This window comes from Emydura macquarii, unplaced genomic scaffold, assembly GCF_026122565.2.
Source record: "Emydura macquarii macquarii isolate MOO-44397 ecotype Brisbane River unplaced genomic scaffold, CSIRO-AGI_Emac_v2 contig_1230, whole genome shotgun sequence".
NCBI lineage: Eukaryota > Metazoa > Chordata > Testudines > Chelidae > Emydura > Emydura macquarii.
The window spans coordinates 7,511,361-7,535,876 of record NW_027131367.1 but is presented as its reverse complement, the minus strand read 5'-3'; the positions used below and the strand labels follow the sequence as shown (position 1 = coordinate 7,535,876).

The 24,516-nt window shown below is 42.5% G+C and overlaps 1 protein-coding gene across 6 annotated transcripts in view; it reads right to left on the bottom strand.

Annotated features, from left to right (window-relative positions):
• Window positions 1–12,901: 12,901 nt before the first annotated feature.
• Window positions 12,902–24,516, bottom strand: part of PECAM1 (platelet and endothelial cell adhesion molecule 1) — a 54,154-nt gene continuing 42,539 nt past the window's right edge. For all 6 annotated transcript variants that reach the window (XM_067547354.1, XM_067547350.1, XM_067547352.1 and 3 more), the window contains 2 exons: window positions 20,812–20,834; window positions 12,902–14,350 (listed from right to left, as the gene is read on the bottom strand). Coding sequence is in view for 5 of the 6 variants with exons in the window: in XM_067547350.1 (XP_067403451.1) it covers window positions 14,321–14,350; window positions 20,812–20,834 (53 nt within the window). In the remaining variant the exon portion in view is untranslated. The remainder of the gene's footprint in view (window positions 14,351–20,811; window positions 20,835–24,516) is intronic.

Sequence of the window (24,516 nt, the reverse complement as noted above, 5' to 3'; positions counted from 1 at the left end):
ACAGGGGATGGGAAAGGGTATGCCCAGTTCTGTAACAAGCAGGCACAGAGCTCTGCCCCCTCAAAGGTCTTTTCCCCTCTTGTCAGCAACTGGATAGTTTCCTGTAGCCCCCTGATTGGCCCTTCAGACCCCAGCTCTGGGGTTCTGGGGTGGTTTTTTAAATTTCATTCCCTGGAGCTGTGTGAGGGGAATTAATCCTTTACTTGCTGGGAAATGAGCAGGGCCACCAGGAACTAAGTCTCTTGAAAGTCACCCACTACCCTAGCCCTGATTCTGACACCTCAGACCCGAGTCCTTGCAAAATTCAAAGTGAAAAAAGAAACTGGAGTTCTACCCCTGAGTCAGCTTTGCTCTCAGCACACCATGCACCTACCTACCTTGCTCCCAAAGCCTGGGGAGCCTCACACTGCCCTTATGTATCCTGGGGAGTCAGTAGCGGACATTGAGCGGGTTCTCTGTTGCCTCAGACCTCATCTGCTCACTTACATCAGTGCAAGGGGGGAGTGAAATACTACCTGAGCCAAAGTATTTTACACTCACTTTGCAGTGATGTAAGTGACTGCACCAGGCACACGGATACAGAGGATCAGGCTGTGGCAAGGTGCTGTGAGCAAGCACCACCCCCACCCCCCTTTGAAGAACAGCGAGACCATGCAGGCAGGCCTCCCACCGCTCCTTCTGCTGGGGTTTGGAAATAAACCTGTCGGCCCCAGAGTCTTTTAACAACATTCCCTGTCTCCTGGGGTCCAGTTTGTTCAGTTTATTCAGTTTCTCCCAAAAGAGCTACCCTTCAGATTCAGGGGCCTTCCCGGTCCTCCTCCTTCAGTCTGGGGAGCAGTTCAGTCCTGGTTTGCCTGGCCCACTGATTCTCCCCTCAAGGGCCATCCCCATTCTCCTTCATGGGGCCAGTTTACAACAACAGCTGTAGCCCATCTTGGCTAACTTCTTCTCTTTCCCCCCAAAAGACAATTAATAACATCTTTGATCCCCTCAAAGAGACTGTCAAACAAGGGGTTTTTTCCTTCTAAAACCTCTCTCCCGCTAAAGAGAGAGGGAACCAGGGTGTTGTTAAATGAAAGCCTCGTTTAATACTTGACATTTAAAATGTTTTTACCGTTTTCCCTTCTTTTTTAATCTTTAGTAAAAGGTTAAAGTGACTTTTAATGGTGTGTTTGCCATGGAACTGAGCAGGCTGAGGTCTCTGTTTACCTCATCCCAAGCCTAATTTAACACTGTTTCAAGTTGGACAGGGACCAGGTTATGTTAACACCTTTAGCCCATATATTCCATCTAAATTAATACAACCAGCCCCCTGTTTTACATTGGTGTAAGTGAGAATACAGTCAAACCCAGGGTTTGTATGTGGTAGGGGAAAATATAGATGTGACCTTTCTCAGCCAGAATCAGCCTGCTAATTAGCATGTCATAGATAATAAGCATTAAAGCTTGATCTACGGCTACTATAAAGGAAAAAAAGGCAGCAATTTAGTTAAGCCTAGTATTATACTGTTAATGTTGGCGAGTTGAAAAAAATATACTGTAATGCTGGAAATCTATAATTAAAAACATAAATTATACTCTTTTCCTTGTAAGGGACATTACTGAAGTCTGCTTTGCACAGTCAATTACAGCACAAGATAGACATGTAGGATTATATGAATTATCCCATAACAGTAGAAAGGGAATAAAGACATTGGGAGAAAAATCAGCTTCCATGGGGGGAAAAATACAATTAAAAATGGCTTGAAAAATGTTTCAGCATAGCCTATTATTTGACTAACCCTGATATGCACCTGGGCTTTCATTATAATATAATGGGACTCCCTCACTTCCCTAAGGCAGGGTCTACAGTAAATTTAACTAGGTACACAATGTTCTAAAGTTTTGGGGTTGAGCCAGCTAATATCTTAACTCATGCTAAACAGATCATCCTCATGCAGCGAGGAACAAGTCCCAGTGATCTCAGTGAATGACCTGGCTTATTCCTAACTGTTGACATTTTCTGCCTCTGCTTTCCAAGATCTCAGACCTACAGACATGGGGCCAAGTTTTCTAAAGATTTGGCGGCCAGCTTTTAAATGGCTCAGCACCCACAACCAGTCAAATTTTCAAGAGCGTTTAGCGCTCGCCAGCTCCAGTTGTGACACAGCCTGGTTTTCCCAAAAGCTCAGCACCTAATGTGCCCACAAAAGTCTGAGACGTTTTGAAAATCTGGCCCTGGTTGTGTGTGCTGAAGCATTATGAGAATTCCAGCCATGGAACCTGATTCTCCACTACCTTGGCCCCTGGTGCAGCAATTTACAGCTGGGCAGAGCGAATGCAAAGTAAATGCAAAATGCTCCCATTCTGATCTAGATGAATGTTACCATCCGTGCAGGGGAAATAACTACACAAAAACGCATATTAGTGGAGAATCAGGCCCATAGTGCCCAGTCCTGCATGTGAGTATGGTAAGCAGGATTTGCCCCTTGATCGTTTCAGTGATTAGAGCTGGATAGGTCATCTATTCATGAATGGTATAGGGTTGGTAATCTGAAAACAGGAGTAAGAACTTGGATCACCTCGTCTGTGCTGGCCAGGAAAACAGTGTTAGCACCTTGAGTTCAAGCACTGCATTGAAAACATGCTCTGGCTTACCTAGTTTCAACTTTAGCATGGACAGGGCCCCAGACTCACAACCCACCTCTGAGATTGTGTCTCAGGACAGATTTTTATAGAGTTTGGCATTTGCCAAGTTTTTAAAAGCTGCTGGTCCTTTAACAATCCAATTATCTGGTCTGAAGACGAAACGAACAAACACACTCAAATTGAAACAAAACCCAAAATATGTGTTTCGCATTGTGGAGACTCTGGGGCTTTTTGTTATTACTGTGCCTTAAATCATTTTAAGTTATTTAAAAAGTAAATCTAGTTTTCTTGTTGACAATCTCATTGTCGTTTAATAACCTGGGCTTGCTGCAGTTTTCATTAATTTGACACAGTTCTGAAGGCCTTTTATCAGGGTTGGCAATTTTTTTCTTTCATAAGACACACTCTCAGCCTGTTATCAAATGGTTTGAGAGTAACTGTACTCCTTCCCGTGTTGAAGTGACTCACACCTTGGTACATTAAGCCCTGATCCTCTTCCCATTGGAGATCAATGGCAAAACTTCAAATGGGAAAAGAATTGGGCCCCTTGGGTCCAGTTTTGCCCGTTGTGTTCACAGCATACACAGAGACATTAAAGAAAAACATAAACTACTCCTGCAGCGGTGGCCCGCTCCCGGCCCCTCCCACAGCTCCTGCCTCCTGGCTCCCAGGGGGGTGCTGACCAGATAAGAGGGGGGACCACAAGGGGAAAAGTTTGGGGACCAATGTCTGGCAAGAAGGTTTCAACATAATCCCACCTTATTTCTTAGCATTCAGGACTCTAACTCACAAGAACACAGAGGCACAAAGCGGCGTGCTTCCTAAATCAGAAAGGTACAGCTCCCCACATCTTACTGTAGGCTGGCTCTCTGCAGATGGCTGCTAGCTAGCCCCAGATCGCATGCTTTCCAACAGCGCCTCCTAGCCTGCAAACCAGATGAGGGGGGGAAAAACCTCCAAACCCTGAGCATTTAAAGGATAGCTTACAGTTTTAATGCCGCTCTCAAGGCACCGCAGTGGCCATCACTTCTGGGGAGGTGGAAGTGTACGAAGGGCAGCTCCGCATCATCATCTTCCCTTCCTTGGAAACACATCTGCAGGAGCTCCAAAAGGATCAAGGTTACCCACTGGGACAGGGGTGAAGCTGGAGAGCAGCTACTCTGTACTGCATGCTCTACTTGAAGATGGGCAGATTTCCACTCATAAGTCACTGCTGGTTGGAGACTGAAGTATCCTCTCACTTCTAGAGGCTTGCATTGCAGAACTAAGTCCAGGCCCATGGGCAGGGCTGTGTGGGGAGTTCACATGGCCTGCACTGTACCTGCTTTGTGAATGAAGACAGGACCCCTTCAAGCCCATCGATTCAGCAGCTTTCACTAAATTCATGGACAAAGTGTTTTGATCCTTTCAAATGTGAAATCATATCAGTTGCAGCGTCCACTTGGTGCTGTATTTATTTAAAAATAATTATGTGGACAGCCAATGCAGAGGGCCTAAAAGCAAACTGTTTGCACGCACTGTTGATAACTGCTTTGTGTAAACAGGATAGCTTGTTTGTGCTTACTCTGCAAACTGTACATCATTTGGGTAATGCCATCTAATTGACAGATTAGATAGTACCACTTCTGACAAATATCATGGTCTATCGTATCAATAGTCTCTGAATTAAAGTTCCCCAGAATCTCATGGCTACATGTCCTAATTCAGTACTTATTCATGGACACCATAGATTGAAATGGTCCCGTGGTTTCCCTGGCTCAATGTATAAAAGCATCTTTTATTGACATCTACATTTTTCTATTTTACCTCTCAAGAAAAGAACCCAGACCTTTGCTGATTTGTGCTTAACCATTTTGTGTGTCTATCATTGCGGCTTCCTATTTCTCTGATGAAACTGTGTGATTCTGCACTTAATAATTCTAACGCGGCCACAACGGTTTGTTCCCTCTATTGGGAGAATCTCTCTACCTTCCCCGCTAGTATTTCTGTGTATGTTGAGAAAACACATTACCTGTATAAATATACAACACTCATATTTAAATTAAACTTCCCATGAAAGCCCCATTCTGATGATTGTTAGACTCTGTGGGCTACTCTACATGAGAGCGCCTCTGACTTCAGACTGGTGCGCTTCAAATAAGACAATAAAAGTAATTATTTAATTTAGCCACGACAGACTGCACTGCACTTTATTTTCCAGACAACAGTTAAAGCAAAGCTCATTCCTTTTCCATCAGGCTATTCCTTAAGGCCTTGAAATTCCAGATAATAAACCTGTTTGCATTTTAAATGTACACTGCTGAGACAGGATATCCATCAGTTTGATTCCTGTTAAATGGCCTTGATTTATTTGACCACTTACTTTTCCTCCACCTCTATTTGTTCCTCTTTTGTCCCTATACTCTCCTGTACAATAGGCATCTTTCAGAAATAGCTGTAGCCATTTTTTCTGCATTACTCTCCATTCCCAAGCAAGCCAGGGCCAGATCACAATGTAAGATCACACAGCAAAGCCAGGTGACAGATCACAATGTAAGAACCTGTAAAGAACAGAGCTCATGGTACAAGTAGTTAACTTAAGAATAAAGATGGACAAAAAGTGCACTTTGGGGTCTGTTTTCTTCTCCTACTAACAGGCAGGCAGTTTAATGGACAGAGTATAGGCCCAGGAGTCACGGTTCCATTCCCTGCTCTGCCATTGACAAGCCATTTCATCTCCGTCCTCATTTTCACCTTCAGTAAAACATGGATGATGATAATACTTATCTTCTTTTATAAAGAGGTTTGAGATCGATGGATGAAAACTGCCTTACTGGTGCTAAGTATTATTATATTACTCAATGCTCTGCATAGCTCTAATGCCCTTTGTATTAAAAGCTTTGTACCAAAAAAAAGACTAATTAACTCTCCTAGTGTGATTTAAGTACTATTCTCCCCATTTCAGAAGTGGAAACTGATACACAGAGAGAGTCCCAGATCCTCAAAGGCACCTACATACTTTGAGGGTTAGGAATCAAGTGACTTGCACAAACTATAAAATTGAATTTAGATTAATAGATTCCAATGCCAAAAGGGACCAATGTGATCGTCTACTTTGAACTCCTGTCTAGACCTTCCCTAAAATACTTCCTAGAGCAGATCTTTCAGAAAAACATCCTACCTTGATATAAAAATGGTCAGTGATGGAGAATGCACCATGACCTGTGGTATATTGCTCCAATGGTTAGTTACACTCATTGTAAAAAATGTTCAGCTTATTTCCAGCTATCTGAACATAAGCCTGAAAAAAATTAGAATAAATATTAGGTATAGAAATCAGAGCCAACTCCTTCAGCATTTGCTTGAAGAAAACTCCCATCAACAATGTAAACGGCAGGATTTACAAAGCATTCCCTCTCATTTTCAAATGCTTAGGAAGTGGCCTGTAAATTCTTTGGCCACCAGAGGTCAGCACTGGATTAACACTTGAGTAACACAGGAGCTGCGAAAGGTGCTTTTAGATGGCAAGCTCCAGTCATGCACTGGTATAACAAAGTGGATGATAAGAAAACAGGCCGAATTCAACCCCGCTGCATCGAATGAGTCCATCGGTCCCATGTGCGTGCCCAGAAGTTCTACAGGGCGAGGAGCTCTAGTGAGAGGTTTGACATTATCGTGGGGGGAGAGGTTACCACCAAAATAGTTTGTAGCACACACCATGAAAATACATTTTGTCAGGGCGTTGATTGTAAATATGAAAACTGGCTAATTTTAAGATCTTATACTAACGTTCATCACATTGCAAAATGGTGCTATGCCTTTTACTACATCCAGAATAATCCTATAGACACGGCACAAAATATACAGGGAAACCTCAGTTATCTGCAGCTTGCCTACCCAAAAGTCCTTCGTATCCACAGTGAGGGCATGTTCACCGAGGTGAATCATTTGCATTGCAAACTCCTAATCTGTGTTTGCACATGGACCTGTGTTTGTTTAATTATTGTCAGTATATTACATACACAACATCGTTGTCATGGGTAGCTGTGACAGAGTGGAGGGCGGGAACAGGTGAGCTCGCACTCTAATCACTCTGACACCCATTAGTTCCCCTGGAGAAAGCTGAGTGGAGTAATTGGAGATAAGTATATGATCAAGCTGGGGGCTGGGTCAGATAATTAGCCCATCAGCCCAGAAGGATAAAGAGAGGCAGGAAGGAAGTGCAAGGCAGAGGGAGGAACAGAGCCCGGTGAGCCCAGAGGCCTCAGGGAAGGGAGACATCTAGTCCTTTCTGGTCCTGAGGAGAGGACATTGTAAATAGACTGCTGCCTGGGGACTGTAGTGGCATTGGTGGAGGGAACTCAAATAAGTGGCACTGTGAATGCCCGGTCAGCGGAGTTGGTCTCATTTCTGCAGGGCAAGAAGACAGGAGCGAAGGCATGCCCTGCTACAGTATCAAAAACCCATCAAAATCCCCCTCTTTTTTTTTTTAAAGGAAAAAGCCTCCATCAGTTATGTCAACTTGTGTTGATACAGACAAGTGTCGTGTTCACCATAACAGGCGGAGAGCTGAGGGCTCACTCCTTATCCTGTGCAGAATATTAGATATGCACATGTCAACAAAGAATATCTGTTACACATAGAATATCTCCCCCTCACCCAACCATCAGCATGTTTACAGCATTGTTCCAGGAACTCTTGAAATCTTCTGTTTAATAAACTGCTGCAAGAAACAGTGCACTGAAAGAACAATAAGAAGAAAATGATTTAAAAAAAGTAATAAACTAACATTCGTCATTCCAGCAAACACACATAGTACTAATAGCTCCCTTCTGGCGGCCGATCAGCTTAATTACAGCATGAAATAGACAAGGGATCAGTAGCTGTTTTTCCACAAAAGTTACACAAAAAATAAATGTAAAAGTAGTGTGCGGCTCTTGAAGTGTTATTAATTACAAGGGAAAATAATGTGTTGGTTTCAAGCTCTCCTGCTATGCGTCCTCGCCTCACCCATCCCATCCTTTAACTCTCTGCAGTGCCCCAAGATCGGCTATGTGAAGAAGAATAAAAATACCAGCCATATAAGAGAACGGGTTAAGCAAGTCACTGGGCATAGGTTTAAGTCCCCGTTTGGAACCAGGACTCAGACATGGGGGGGAGCTAAGTGATTTTTAAAACTATTGAGTTGCTTTATGTATTACAAAATAACACAAAGATACAACACGAAAAATAAATGGGACTCAAAAACAAGGGGTTCTGCTTTGTGGTTTGACAGCAAGTTTTCCTTGTAATTCCTCCCCAGCCACCACATTTTATTGCCAACTCAGAACATTCAAAAATCAGCTAGGAGGTGTTGGTTCAGCTCCTTCCCTAGAGGGATGGGTTGTATGTGTAGGGGGGGACGGAAGGGTCACTTGTGAAGTTCATTGCACACCTAGAGGCTGAATGTGTTGTTTCTATGGTGCTTCTAGGCCCTTCCAGTGAAGATAGCAAAGGGACCTGCACTCAGGTCTCCAGCATGACAGGGCATTCCCAGAAGCACTGGGTCTGCCTCTTCTTCTCCACAGGGGCTACTATAACATGCAGACAGAACAGAGGGGCAGATACTCAGCTGGTGTAAATTGTCACAGCTTCATTGACTTCCCCTGAGGATTTCCCTTGGACTGTCTAGGGCAGCAAACTATTAATGATATCAAAACTTTTCCAGCCAGTTCAGTGTGAGGATGGAAATGGGGCTGGGGGAGGGGAGAGGACAGAGAGGAAGAACTGGTCAGAAAATAGGTTTTTGTCAAAAATAGTTTTCCACAGAAAAAATTATTTTCAATTGAATTACTCATTTTCTGGAAAATATTAATAATTTTGGGGGAAATCCCCTGAAATTATTTTGAAATAAAAATTGTTCAGGAAAAAAAACTAGAATTTTTCAGAGTTTTCTAATGTATATACATTTTAAAAGTTGTCAGTCTCCCCCCACACACACACACTCTATGAGTTTCCACCTTTCGCCAGTAACAAAGTGCTGAAACTGTCAATTTCCAAGAGAAAGTAGCAAATGCACTGAATTCACATTTAAGACCTAACACCTAAAAGTGAAAGCGTTACTTTTAAAAGTTGTACTGGCAAGGTTTGAATTTCATGGCATCCTCCATTCCATGATCTCAGAGCACTTCACAAAGTGTAAAGGCAAACTGTTCAAAACTGAACACTGCTTTACACTGCCACACAGTTTTTAGGTGCCTAGTTTGAGACATCTAAGGGCGTGATTTTCACAGGTGCCAGAAACCCCCCACCACCCTGCTGGAAGAATAGGTAGGAAAGTTCACAAATTGGAACTGTCACTTCCCCTTTACAAAAGCTACCCCCATGCAGGGACAAACAGGCCCCCTGATGACTAGTGATTTGGTATCACATGCAGTAAGGAAAATTATTCAAATCTGCAAAAAACTCTAGCAAAACTATGGCAGCTCCAGCTAGGGATGAAATTGCTAAACACCATAAGGCACAGCTGCAGGGAGACCAGATAGCAAGTATAAAAAATCAGGATGGGGAGGATGGTGGGGCGGATGGTAATTGGCACTTATATAAGACACAGCCCCGAATAGCAGTACTGTCCCTATAAAATCAGGACATCTGGTCACCCTACACAGTTGGCAGTCTCAAAAATAATAAGGGAAACCTCATTAAGCACTTAGGAAGGGGAAGAGAAATACATTTCTCCTGGGCCATCTGAATTTTGCAATTCCTCTTGGAAAGTTTTACACAAGCCAGATGGGTTGCCATGCCAAGATATTTCAGGAAAAATCCTAACGCAGCTAAGTGTTTTCTGGAAATCACATAGCGCCCACACTTAATCCCATTTAAGTCAATGACCAAAAAACCCACTGATTTCAGAGGGAACAAGACTGGACCTTTAATAAGGTTTCAGGATTATTTTTAATTTATTCTTTAGAAAAAAATCAGTATGTTCATATATAAATAATACAGTGATAACTCCTTATCATCCCAAAACAAAACAACTGAAGGAGATACAGTAAGTGGCATTAATTCCAGTAACAATTTCATAGAGCAAAATGAGGCCTAAGAAATCTCAATCATACCAACCCCAATCTTTTAAGAGTCGGGTTGACTCTTGACTCCAGAAACTTGAGCTCTAGGAAAAGCATCTAATATCATGAGATTTGTGATAAAATTAGAAGCTGGCCACAGATCCATATATCATTTGTTTTTCAAAGGATTGCCCATGGGATCCTAAACCCAGAACAGATACAAATCCTGCACTTGAAAAGTGTACATCGGTGAGGCAGAGTGGGAGAAGCTGCTGCACCGGTCCTGGGGAACAAGCGGGTTTCAGTCTCCAGAGATCTCATTCCATCAGCTTTCGGAGACTGCCCTAGCTTGTGCTCCTGCTCCAATAGAGCTTTGAAGGAATTCAGAATAGCCAGGGCACAAGAGCTCCTTGGCCACATACATCTCTGTCCTCTTCCAGCCGCCATCCATGCGCTGTCCCAGAATGCTGCTGTGCTGCAGGAATGCCCCACAGTGCCTTTACACCTGCTCTGCAGCTGCTTATACTAGCAAGAGCCAGATTGCAATGATGATTAGACCCCTACATTCACACAAAGAATGTGTGTGTGTGTGTGTGTGTGTGTGTGTGTGAGAGAGAGAGAGAGAGAGAGAGAGAGAGAGAGAGAGAGAGAGAGGCGGGGAGGGGGCAACGCTGGATTTCACTGACTGCTTGTAAGTATCCCCAACATGAAGAAAAAAAAAGTTACCTTTAGAATTTAATTCCTTCAAAGCTCTATTGGGCTCTAGTGACTAAGCCTCACTTGAGTGAGTAAATGTTGCAGGCTCAAGCCCCATAGCCTAAAGCAGAGCCATGGCTAATAATTCCTGTGCTGTGCTGGTTGATTCCTGGAACTCACTTCTGAAAGCTGCTGCACTGTCTTTTGAAAATATTATTAATTTCCGCCTGGCAGCATTCTTCCCTGCCGCTGCTTTTCCATGGAGGCTTCTTGGCTTCTGACTTGTCTAGCTCAACCCAAGAGGCTGGCTCTGTGCTCCTTCCACATTTTGCAGAATCGGTGCTTGCACTTCAATGATGAGCAATTCAAGCAGCCTCCCATGTGCTTTAAATCAAGGCAATCTAGGTTTCCTTTCTACTTGCTCTTCCATTGTGTAGTCCCATGGAGAACGGTCCCCTTGTGTCATTCTGGTAAAGAGAAGGAGCTCTGGTCTCTCTCAACATATTGGCTAAAGATTTCGATGGGACACAAGAATAAGGCCAGTGGTTTTGGACACGTTTCCTACAAGTGGTTGAAATTTGTTTAAACTGGCTGCTGTTGCTAGTATGTTTTCTGCAGGTGAGGCTCTGAGGTCAAGCAAACCTGCTCTCCACACATGAAAATAAGCCATCTAGTATAAAATTGGCAACAGAGTCTGTTACCTCTCAGACATGGGAACGCCAGCTCTCACTACGGGGAATTACACATGTAAGACCTGTTCTATGAAGTGATTTAACCTGTTGCTTCTCACACTATGGTGTAAATGAATCTCAGGAAACAACATCTCCATTCTGTCTTATGCAAAATGTTATCCACCAGTCTCTCTTCTAACAGAACTGGGGAAAAGGGGAAGGATGAACTGGGGCGTTTGTAACAGACCCTTTTCCCCTACTTTTTAAAGATGAGTACATACAGCACACTTGGTGTTTACCTTTGCTGAGCCAGACTTGGTGAACTGACAGAAATCTGAAGAACTAAACCAGCAGATTTGTAATGGCTTATTGTTTGAGTCTTAATTGAATATGGGCATTGTTTCAACAACGGACACAAGAATCTTTCCCAAGTGTTCAGTTTAACAAGTTAACAAATGAGACGTGCTCGGCTTCTGAAGTCACATTCTGTAGAACAGGAAACTGAACTCATCATTTATGACTGTTCCTTGGGTGGGTACCGTAGCTTTGTCTGCAACAGAGAAGTTTACTGATCTATTCCCCAGCATGTGAGTTTCACACTTCACTTCCACACACACAAGTGCTCAAGCCAGTTTACCAGCACTCTGTGAATGATTTCCTTTCATCTCTGAGCACTTCCTTACCTCTGGGCATCCTAACGCCAGAGTTACCATCCCATTGCCGCTCTCAGGATCCTAGGGGCTCCAGGACAAGCTCTCTTGCTTCAATAAACCAGCCCCATGGAAGGGGAGTATTTCAAATCATAGTGCAAATATCCCATACTAATTATCCCAAAACATTTATCACCCCCAGTGCACGTAGTCCTTCAAATCCCACAACACAGGCCATCAGCCTAGCAAATACCACACTCCAGCATCTTCCATCACACCTAGACTCTTCTTCTACCAGGACAGCCACTCCAGGCCTCCCTGCTAGAGTGTAACCCCACTCTTCCCAGCAGGAACATCCCACCACCACCACTACTCTACTGAGAGTTCATCCTCACCAGGGAAGCAGCCCTCACTCCCCCTCTTCCATTAACCATTCATCCCAGACAGGCCCATAGTTAGACCTAGCTCTCAGCTCTCTCCAGCTCTCCAACATGGCGTTGTCAGCGGGTAAGCTCCCCCACTGTCTTTGCCTTCAGCCCTCTTTAGCCCTTGGCACCTGATCTAGAAGATCCACCAGCAAATACCATCACTTCTTCTCCCTTCCTTCAGGAATTTCCCACAACTCTAATTCTCCCTGATCCTTTATAGCCCCAGGTGCTGCCTTGTCCTCTTAACTGGACAAATTGGGAGCACCTGTACTGGCTTGGAGGAGAGGAAGGTGCTGGACCTATTTTATTTAAAGGGTCCAGCTACCCTGTGACATGTTCCAGGAACCTGATGGAGTAGATGAATCTTTCAGCAGGGTAAAAAACTGGTTCAGTCTGAAATACTTTACACTAGCATGGGCATAACCAAGCTGAAACAACCCGACGAGTCTTCTCACTCCTTCTCCAGGGTACACTGGGGGCGTTTTGAAATCTCCAAGAATCCACTATTTCTGGGAGCCATGCCAAGGACTGTAGGATAGATTTCTGGAGGACCTTGAGCAGCCCCAATGTAAATGTGAGGCCAGCCTGAAATGATTCTCAAAGTGATTCAGCATGGCTGGTGTAGATACGCTCGTTTGAGATTAATCTGGTTCAAGTTTGACAGAGTTTGGGCACAGCCCATGCTTTCCCCATGTTCTGTGACATGCTGTGTGCATTTCATGCCTACAGTTTATCATTAATAGTAACCCTTCCACACAACCATTTGTGAGTTGCTGATAAGAAAAACATCCAAAGATGTAAAGTGAAGTTCAAAGATTTCTTTATTAAAATACCTTTTCCAAATTCACTGTAATAACATGTGGGTTTTGTAGGGGGTTCATGGGATGCTAAAATGTATATTTGCCAACAGAGATATGCTACAAAGCCTTTTGTGTGTGAAAGGTTTAAATGTTTTATCATACAAGCAACCTTTTCCTAGGGAAAAATAAATTAAAAAAGATATTAGGCAGTAAGAAACTGAACAGTTTAAGCTGGGGAGGGGGTGCAAAAAAACCCCTTTGCTTTCAGAGGAGATATATATCTTTTCTGTTCCAGAGCCTTTGATACAGTGTTTAAAGCAGTAAATATACATATATATAGGAATCCACATGTCATCTCTCCATAGGAATGACTTAGAACCTTTTTGGTTTAATTATTTTAAATACTATTTGTCATTTAAAATGAGAGCCTCCTTATCCACATCTTTGATCCTGCAAATGAATCTGCAGTGATACAAATGAACAGATTGCAGGATTGGGACCAACTTTACATTCTGTAAAAAACCTCAGTTTGGGGTTTTTGTTTGTATTGTCTTTGCACCAATAAAACTGAGATTAATATGAACTGCAAAGTTTTGGTCCAGAGCCAAACTCCTCCAAAGTTCTGGAGTGTTTGAATCCAGAGCCCATTTTTGTTTGAGCCCATTATTGAAATAGTAAACAGCCACCTCGGCTGGATCTGAGTTTGATGCCAATCTTCAAAAGCATGGAATCAAGGTTTTGGTTTGGCATATGGCAGAGATAAGGTAGAGACTGGTATGAAGTTCCAATGTGGACCCAAATAAGCTTCTGAACTTCATTAAAGTTTGGGAGTGGGATTTTAGATAAGGGTTTAGTTTCAGGCCCAAAACTGTTGACCTGGGACTCAACATCTGTGATATAAATTTTGTCTAATCTGGGCTGAGATAAGCAATCATTCTTTCAAGAGAGAACCAATATGCCAACCAGCCCAACAAGCAGTGAAACTTTTAGAAACAAGAAGTGATTTAACGAAGAACAAGGAATATTTGTGTCTCTAATTATGTATGCACTTGGTAAAGTTCTGAATCTCTGTAAGCTATTAAATTTTAAAAGAGCCCAGAATGTACTGTTACTCAGCTGCAACTTACATTCCCAACTCCCCAGAGCAGGATAAAATGGAGGATAGAGAAACAAAACTCTTTTAGTGAGAGAAATTAACCAGGGGGACACGTGCCATTGGTTTCCATAGGCACTTTCCCATTAGAATCTTTATTTGTAATTTTTTTAAATTACATGCTTTCCCTGTTGTTCACTCTAAGAAAATGAACACTGAAGAGAGGAGGCTGGCAGGTTCATAAATACGTGCCATAGAGCTTTTGAAACAGGCACAACATCTTGCATCTTGTTTTTTTCTCCCAGTAGTTGATGTCTGCGATGGCTCTTTTAAGTGGCATCAGGAGAACTTTCTATTCTCTAATTGGCAATGAGAGAGAGGGGGGAAAAATTTATGAGCATAAATTTTAAAAATGAAGGGATCAATAAAATTGCATAAAGAGATTAAATATAACAACTCTTCCAAGAGCTGCACAATCAGCTAAGCAACTATCATGGCTACTCTGCAAGGTCATTCAACATCTCCATTGTATGGAGAGAGAACTCAGACACCGTGAGATTTAGACTAACATTTTCAAACCTGCTTGCCTATAGTTAAGCACCTAAATCTATGTTTGGGCACCGACTAATAAATAAGTGACCAGATTTTCAGTTCTGCAAGTGGGAGGAAAATTGGAGACGTTTGTCTCCAGGATGGTACATTCTGCATTAATATAAATGTACACCTGAAAGTACAACATGTCCTGAGTGAGGCTATCAGTCCATGTTCACCCCCAGAACAAAATAAAACAAACAAGTCGAAGTGAGAGGGGAGAATATGAAGTCAGAATGTACTGCTGCAGCAAATCCAACACAATACCAAATTAGTATTTGGCGAAGTGGCTATCTCATTGTTAAGATATTTCCTTCAATATGTTTTCAGAAACTAGGACCATTAAATAACTTAGAAAGATTGCCAGCTCTGATTCCAGGAAGGAAACCTCCTCCCAGTTCCTCTGTGAGTAATTCAATTAATTTACTCCAGACACTTCCAAGCTGATTTTAGGTTAAAAAAAAAAAATTCAAAGACACCCTTTTCTTTTGCAAACACTTCCTATGGATGGAACTTAAGATCTAAAATCCTGAAGCAGGCAAGAACAAGAGAAGAGGCCACAAACCCAAAGTTTGGATCTAATTCTGAATATCCCAGAAGTCCAATGTGTTCAGGCCCAATTTACTCTGGTCTATTTCCCTCTCAAAGCAGAGCCTGGACTGCAATTTGATTTTAAAGCAATTTGAATAATTCAGGCGTTGACTGGTAAAGCATTTGTCTAACACACCAGTCTCATTGCCTTAAATGGGATCAACCCTTTCCGGTGAACCTGTGTAATGTAACCCTTTGTTGTCAATGGGTGGCCTTTATTAAAGCAATGGGCTCACTTTTATAATGGCCACACACAGCGTGGAGAGAGCAAAGTTCTTCATTGTTTTCGTGCTGGATTAGATTTAGTCTAACAGTGACAATTTCTTAAAGGCTGGGGTTAGGGTAACGGAGTGGGGAGAGCTCATTATAAAGCTGTTCTCCTCATTTCTTGTACTTTCCAGTGCAGCAATTCTTGGCTTTGCCTTATGACTTCCTGAGCATTAACGCAGCACATCATAATTCAATAGGTGTATTAGAAGTGAGAGGGACAGTGTTACTTGAATTTGAAGTGGGAAGCAGACACTAAGGACCTGACTTCAAGCACGCACAACTGTTGCTGAAGTCAAAAGGAAGACGTGTCCCCACCTCTGAAACACAGACTCCAAACAGAAGTTCAGTCCCACTGTCCTTACTCCTATCTGTCCCCCCAATACATTTGTGTGGTGTATTGCCACAAAAAAACCCACATTGGCATGTTATCGCCATGACAAAGTCAGATAATGAGTCTTCAAGGCCTAATTCTGACATGTAGCTAGGGTGACCAGATAGCAAGTGTGAAAAATTGGGACAGTGGATGGGGGGTAAAAGGCACCTATATAAGGAAAAGCCCCAAATATCGGGACTGTCCCTATAAAATCGGGACGTCTTGTCACCCTACATGTAGCTATAACCAGGTAACCTGGTACCTGGGCATTACTTTCTGTCCTGAACATGTTCCCTTTGATTCGTATGCCAATGTCAGGCCTAGAGACTGAAGGCCTCTATCCCCACAACAGGGGCAGCAAGAGCAGCAGCAGGGCCAGTCTCCCCTGCAGAGCAATCTTCCACCTCACCCAAGCACTTTTTCAGACCTCTACAGTCTACAACTACCTGTGGGAGGAAGGTTAAGCCACTGGATCCGGCTATTAGGACTCTTTTTGCTTTGATGGGCAGGGTCAGCAACTCCCCCTCAGTTGGACTGTATCTCTGAGGCATGCCAGAGCATAGAGTTGCATGAAAATAAGCTACAGAAGAAAAATACTTCAACAAAATGAGGAAAGAAGGCACAGAAGGAGTCTCTCCATCTTGTCTCTGCACTTGTATATTGCCTGAATAATGCTGAGAAGCAAGAGGAAAAAAAACATGAGGAAATTCACTTTCTGATCCCCACTGTGGCTCATTTATCTGGAGAAGAGAAAAACACTCTGGATTGTTCCTGCTCAGCAGGCAAAAAAACAAGAGCCTGATGCTGCTTTTTGCCATAGATGTCTCTGTGTGTAGGACTGGGTCCTGGAGGCACAAGCACTGGTGATTCAAATACTTATTTAATCAGGAGAAGTTACAATATTTTAACTCCAACAGGGATGCCTAAGGGGGTGTTTCCTGTCTGATAACATTATGTCAGAGTTTCTAGGGGATGCCTGTGTATTGCACAAGTGCCATGTCCTGGGAAGTATCATGTTCACCATCAGGGGTAAATTTAGTGGCACATTTTGTGTGCTGTAACTGTGAACCCCACAGGCATATTGCTGGGGGAAACTCAGGTAACATGCACAGCGTGTTCCAAAGCAGGTTTTTCTTTTCTGTATTGAGGACAAATTAAAAATGTTTGTGACAGTCTGTTGAATTTTACAGGGTATCTTATTATTACTCTCCTGCTGAGGACAGGAATTTGTGCAAGCAACCACAAGGAAAATGCAGCCCTAAATCCAACTCCTCCCAGATAGCTCACCAGGAGATGGTAACATTTCAAGGCCCAATTAATTAAAGCCAAAATTATTTACATAGGGTGCTGAGGTGTTTTCACTGCATCCCATTCAAGAACCAAAGCAGCCTCAATGTGCCTCCAGGTAATGGGTTCAAGGCTCAGTTTTGGTGATAGAAATTTTTTTTCCAAAATCATCATAACGATTGCACATCAATAGCCCTTTTCATCCAAAGAGCTCAGAGTGCTTTGCAAACATGAATTAAGGAAGCCACTCAGCCCTCTTGTGAGGGAGATATTAAATCCCTTTTGCCAACTTGTAAACTAGTGAGCGTGACTGAGCCAAGTCTGGACAAGTCAATGACAGAGTTGGCCACAGAACCCAGCAGGACTGACTGACTGTCTGTCTGTCTGTCTGTCCACTGTGCTAACCACTGGCTCATACTTACTCTATACCTTAAAAAACATTGGGAAATACCTGTATAAGTTATATACTGCAGGGGTTCAGTTCACGTTAGCAGCTAGAAAGTATGTGGAAACTCCGCTTTATGTAGCAGTTACGGAGAAGGGTGCAAACAAAGGCCCCAATCCTGCATGCCCAAAACCTCTCAATGAAGGCTTAGGGTGCAGAAGACATGCAGGCTTGGTTCCAACAGACAATGCAGAGAACTGAGAAAGGACAGTGCCTCCCCCTCAGGCCTACTCCAGCTGTTTGCTGCAGTCACTTCTCTCCACCGTAGTGTGACCAGATAGTAAGCCCTAGTCTACACTTACCTGGAGATTCGGCGGCAGTCGACGGGAGTTACGCGAACTACGCAGAGTAGCTTGCATAACTCCCGTCGACTGCTGTGCTTCCCTTCTGTGCGCCCTCTTCACTGCACTGCGCCGACGGGGACGCAGCACTACGCTACTTGAGGGGTGGTTCTACTCAGTCGACTTCCTGATCAATTGAGCGGGTCTACACTGACTGCTCAATCGACCCAGAAAGATCGATCTGGCAGCAGCGACTTTGCCACCGTCAGTATAGACATACCCGTGAAAAAATCTCGACAGGGGATGGAGGGTAATAGGCAGCTATATAAGAGAGCCCCAAATATCAGGACTGTCCCTATAAAATCAGGACATCTGGTCACCCTAATTCCACCTTTTCCTGTGTATAAGCCCTTATCCCAGGCACAGATAAAAAAAATTCTCCTCTGTGACACTAGGAGATTGCATCCTTGCAACTGGGAGGAGAACTAGGCTTGATTTATAGAGAAAAGTAAAAACCCAACTTTTAAAATTACAATGAAATAGAAACTCCATGTGCCTAGTAAAATCCACCTGTTTATTATAGAACACACTCAGTGACCTTCAGTGCTCTGCCAATGGGACAGTAAAGAACAGGAGAGGATTTCTTTTGTATGCCATGTGGACTTGAGTGCTCATGGAGGGTGGAAAGCCCTGCCTTTCAGAGCTTGAGGGTCAGTCTATACTACAAAATCAAGTCAACCTAAGTTATGTCGACATACAGCCACTGCAGAAATTAAATGGTTTTTGCACATCAGCACTATGCTCCGTGTGCTGGTGGCGTGCATCCTCATGAGGAGCGCTTGCACTGATTGAATTGTCAGAGTGGGGCATTGTGGGAGGGCTTCTGAAAGGCAGCAACAATTGATGTAAGCAAGGCAGTGTCTACACTGACACTTCATTGACCTAACTACATTGACCTAAGTGCTACGCCTCTCATGGAGGTGGAGTTATTAAGTCGGTGTAGAGGGTGAATTACATTAGTGGGAGCTATGTTTTAGTGTAGACACTTATGGAGTTAGGGCGATGTGAGCTGCCTTACATTGATCTAACTCTGTAGTGTAGGCCAGGCCTGAATGTCACCTGACATAGAAAAGGTGCTACTGTGATTGTTATTTAAAAATCTCTTATTTGCTTCAGATTTTTTTAAAGCAAATGCTCCAAAGTCATATAAAATAAGTGTCTGGAAAAATACACTCCCAACCTAGTTTGTGAGAGGGATCTTATAGATACTTGCACACTCCTCTTCTGCAGGCTTCTGCTTGAGGAACCAAAGAACTCAAACCCTGGGGTTGGCTTTGCCTACAACTGAGACTTCCTCCAATCTTGTCTTATGGATATCTGTGTTCTACCAGCTGCCTTTTAGGGATTCCACCATCTTGTCTAAGATCAGGAGGTGATCAGGCCTTTGCAGTCTCCCTCAACATGTGGTAATTTCTCCCTACCCTGAGCACTTTTCTTTTTCAAGTTATCTTTGAAAACTCCCTTTTCTTTAGATCAAATCCTACAGGACTATAATGAGAGTTTTGCCCGAGTAAGGAAGGACTGAGCAAAAGACCTCAGAGTTTAGCCTCTGGATAGGATCCCCTTCTCTTTCTCTTACTCTCTCTAGTCTTATGAGGGCAGGTTTTATCATATTGTGGTTTTCATTGTGTGCTTCCCAATTATTTTTTAAAAAGATTATAAATATATCAGGGCAGGGACTGTGTCTTCCTGTGTGTTTACCCAGTGATTGGCCCACTTTGGGAGCTAATACAACATCCATAGTAATATTAACTATGATATTATTGAACAGCACCCTGGGGGCATAGTTGGAAAATATTTGATAAATAACATTAATGTAGTTATTATTTCTGAAGTGCTTGTTCTTTGTCTTTTGCATTTCAACAGAGCCAAGTGATCATTCATTTGAGGCATTTAGCCTCTCGTTCTCTCCACAAATTGGCTTTTCCTATGATTAGTTTGGTTTTCAAAGCTATTCATCATGTCATTCCTTGACTGGTAGATTGTTCATGACATTTGAGTCATGATGGTTAGTTTGGGTGGGCTTTTACATCACATGGTGTTGCTCCTGTTCCCTGATTGGAGGAGGATCGTAACAAGGTCAGAATTTGCTTTACATTTTGTTTAGGTCTATTTTTTCAGTAGAAATTGAACAGAAATTCTTAATATTTGTTTAGAATGTCACAGTTTCCACCAACAATCCCGCCAGTTGACCTGTCTTCTAATATCCTGGCTGAAGGTGCTACATAGCACAGGTCACGAACACAAGTCAAGCTGAATGCAAGCTTCTGCTCAAGCCAATAGTTACAGTCAGGTAATCACCTCGCTTTACACTTTAGGAAGGAATTCACTGCTACGAATGGTAAAAATCTCCCTATGTGTGTGTGTGCGTGCATGTGTATGCATACTCCTTGGGAAGGAGACTCAGTTGGTGCTAGCCCACTGTAGTTTTTCCAGCTAAGGTTCTAAACATCCTTTCTTCCTTCATCTCTTTTCCCACTTGACACTAATGCTATTACTCCATAGACTGTCCAGCACAGCAAGCCCTTGAATCCATCAGCCGAGTGGAAGTATAAAGGCTTTCCCAAAATTGGATCAGCTGTGACAGTGTGCACACCTCTGCAACCAAGTCAAATCTGCAGAGTTGTGTTTTTTAATGTGTAAACTACCCTTCTGAAGAGTCATCATGGACTAACTGGGCTTTATAGTGGCTCTCCCAAATGCCAGTTATTTCATTTGACTGTTAGTGCCCACTGCTATATACGTATATCAGAGAAAACCTGGCCAATAAGAATATAAATGAAAGTGCTAAACTGTACATTTCCAACAAATATTGTGAACAATATAAAAATATAATAAGCCTTCAATGTTATTTCACTGGTCAAACAGTTATCCCCATCTAATTTCCCAATCTCTTATTTCTCAAATAAAACGTATACTTACGGAGTGCCTGTGTTCCCCAGAATCTGCAAAATAAAAGATAGATTAGAAATTGAATGGCACATTTCAAAGGGATCAACTTTACATACAAATAAATGAGAATTCTGGGTTAAGTTTTCTTGTATTGCACTTGGTGATTTTGCAATGACATAAACCAGCTGGCTGGGAAGTTAGAAAGTGACGTTTCAGACCCCAGTACAGAAAAGCACCTAAGTATGCGCTTAATTTAAATACAAGAGCAGTCTCATTGATTTCAAAGACTGACTTTAATAGACCTGAAGCTCCTGTTGAACTGCTTTGCTGAGTATGGCCTACGCAACAAGTTGTGTCTGGTTTGGGAGCAGTTATTTCCCCACACCCACTCCATGTGGAGTCTCAAAAAGGCAGAAGTCCGTCTGAGTGACAAAATGTTCCCTCCTGAGAATACAAGCAGCTGTTGCATATGACAGAAACTTCCCTTTAGAGGCAAGTTATCATAGACGATATGCTCTACTTTGCACTCCTAGATGGTCTGTCTGATACAGGGTGGGTGAGGTAATATCTTTTATTGGACCAACTTCTGTTGGTGAGAGACACAAGCTTTTCAGCTTATATAGACCTTTTCTTTCAGGTCTGGGAAACTTACTCATCATGTCACAGCTAAATACAAGACAGAAAAGATTGTTTAGCATCAGTAGTTAACACATATTTCAAGGGACCATTCAAGATGAAGTGGCCCTAATTCCAAGGAGGGAAGTGGTGGGGTAATCCTCAAAAGGGTATGAATGCCAAAGAACAAGGAAATCCCAAAATGATACCCAAGATTTAATTAATAAAAATATTCTTTAGCCTGGTCCAAAGCCACTGGAAGTCAATAGGTGTCTTTCTGTTCAGCTTCGATGGGCTTTGGATTAGGCCCCTTGCGTTTATTTTTAGTGTGGATTTAACAATTGGCATCTGGAAAAAACAACAACAAAATAACCTTTGCATTGGTCAGGAAATGTTTCCCCTCTAAAAAGTGGGTAGATAAAGAGGTTAGCAGAGTGACTCTTGTGTTCCTGTTAGGTCGGGTTGTCAGACTTGTTTAAAGTACTTTGTGTGATCATGGGCGATATGCTCCACTTTGCACTTGTTGCACAGGAGATACACACTAGTGTTCAATTTCAGTGAATGCTTTTTGGCACACACAGGTTCAATGAGAAATGGCCATGGCAAGTAAGGTGGACTAGTACATTGAGCAAGGGATTGGGGTCAGGACTTCACATTAATCCTGGCTCCAGCACAAATTTGCTGTGTGAATTTGGACAAGTCACTTAAGCTCGCTATAGCTCAGTTTATACGTTTTTTAAAATGCATGTAATAATCTTAACCTACTCCACAGGTGTGATATTTAATTAGTTCAAAAAGTTCTTGGAGATCCTTGAACGAAAGACACGATACAAATGCAAAAGTATAGTGGCTATGGCTAGCAGTTCAGTAGGTCTCACTCTGCAAATGTTTTCCATGATATCCAGTGTAAATTCGCCTGTGTTCAGTTTCATCCTGTTACTCAAAGCTGTATGTTCTTGTTCCATGCTAAATAATTCCTCTCACTGCTTCATGGCTACGTCAGTCACATACTTGTAACCAGTTAAGTCCCTTCTTAGCTAAGTAGATGTACATAAGATTTCTATTATCAACATTTTTATTACATTAGAATTATGATGGTCTTATTTAAAGCAGCACTATGCTCTTTATTGCATCTAATGACTGTACTCTCTAGAGCAGTGTTTCTCAACCTTTTTGATACCAGGGGCTGGCTGGCTGCCTTTCTAAACTGTGTCAGAGAGATGTGAGGGACCAGCGCTGGCCCATAGACCAGTTGTTGAGAAACACTGCTCTAGAGCACGAATGAGATACCAGAGTTAACTGTTGATTGACATTCTAGGAGTTCTGCCTGAAGAAAGTGGTGCTTGGTCCCTTTAGTCCTATCAATGGAGCTCAGGAATCTGAGTCTGCACTCAGTCACATTGTTTTTATGCCAGTGCAACTCCACTGACTTCAGTATAAAATTGGGCCCAATCATTTTATCCCATCTGAAAGGAGCAAAAGAAAAGATTTTTGGAAAACACGCAAAAGCTTTTTGACTGCTGGAAATAAATAAAGCTCCAAACAATAATGCCATTTACCCACTGCTAGATCAAAGCCCAATTTGAAATGGACAAAACTAGCTATATGATTTATGAAACAGCTTAGTAATGAGAAAGCACAATACACAGTGACTGAGCCTATCACATAGGAGGAAATTATAAATTTTGTCTATTTCCCAAACTTCAAATGGAGGGATGTTTGCTAATCCAAAACTACTTTGTCCAATGTGACAACAATGGATTACCAACCTCTTTGTAATTGTGTCACCCAAGATCAAAAGGCCAATAACTAATTAGGTTTCTAAGTAAACACCAGCTCTCCTCCCAGGGGAATGTCACACAGTGTGTTTGTGGTCTGAGGGACACCATTTAGGCTGTTAGAGGTCCAAGTGATTTCTGCAATGTTGTGAACCAGGTAAACACACAAATATTCTGTAATTAAAGTATAGGACTGCCTACGTGGTACTTTTTGCAGAAGCCTTTGAATCATAGAATCATAGAATATTACAGTTGGAAGGGACCTCAGGAAGCCTCATCAGATCATTAATGTTTTACAAACCTTTTTTTTCCCTACTGTAATCTTTAAATACATTTACGGTGGTTTTTTTATCTAAACTAAACTGGATTTTATTATTACGTTGGGGAATACGAGTGTTTTTGAAGGAAACAGAGTTTACTCCTATTAAGAGAGGCAGGAAAAAGTGCAGAGACATTCTGGGTTATGATCATATATGGGTAAAGTTGCCAACTTTCCTCCAGAACGGTGGCAATGGGTTCTGTTATGGGCACTAGAGAATAAATGACCTGAAGTTACAAAGCCTGTGATTGCTGAGATATTTGCCAAGTATTAAAGAGGTAGCATGCATCTGTGAGTTACTGAGAGACTACAAGTACTTTTTTCCCCTCAGTGGTGTATTAGGCTCAAATAATACATTTGCCTGATGGAAGCAAATACTGACTTTGCCACATGGCATGAATCCCAGCCCTGTTAGGCTTTGCCATATAGTTCCAAATAATAGCTGTTGGGTACTTAGGAGCATGGAGACCCATTTGTGCTTAGAGAGAGCTTTAAAAGTCTCATAAGCATATGCCAACCAGTCAGAGGCTATGTTTAGACTCAGTCATGTATCTGTGATGGATTGATCGAGAATGTAGGGAAGAGGGGGTCCAAAGACTGATCTCATTTAAAGCAGGGGAAACCTGCAGTAGCTCTGTTGCACAGATTGCATAGCCTCAAGAATGCCATTACCCATGGGTATTTTGCCTTAAATTTGCGATTCAGCTGAACCCAGAAACTCCATGCATACACAGATAGTGCTGATACCACTAAGCTTTATCTGATTTTTGGCTGAAACTAAACTCACAGCAACACTACAAAATTTGGGATCAGCTCTGAACTCTGCATGCCCCACCAATGAGAAATGTTCAGATTCAGGTTTTGGTTTGCATGTTACTGGGAGAGAAAGGCTAGACAGATTTTGACCTAGATCTGGATATTGAATACCCCAAAGTATGTAAGCTGTTGGCTCTGGGGGGTATTATTTGGGCTCATATTTAGTAAAAAAACAAACAAAAAACAAAAAACCCCGCAACCCACCAC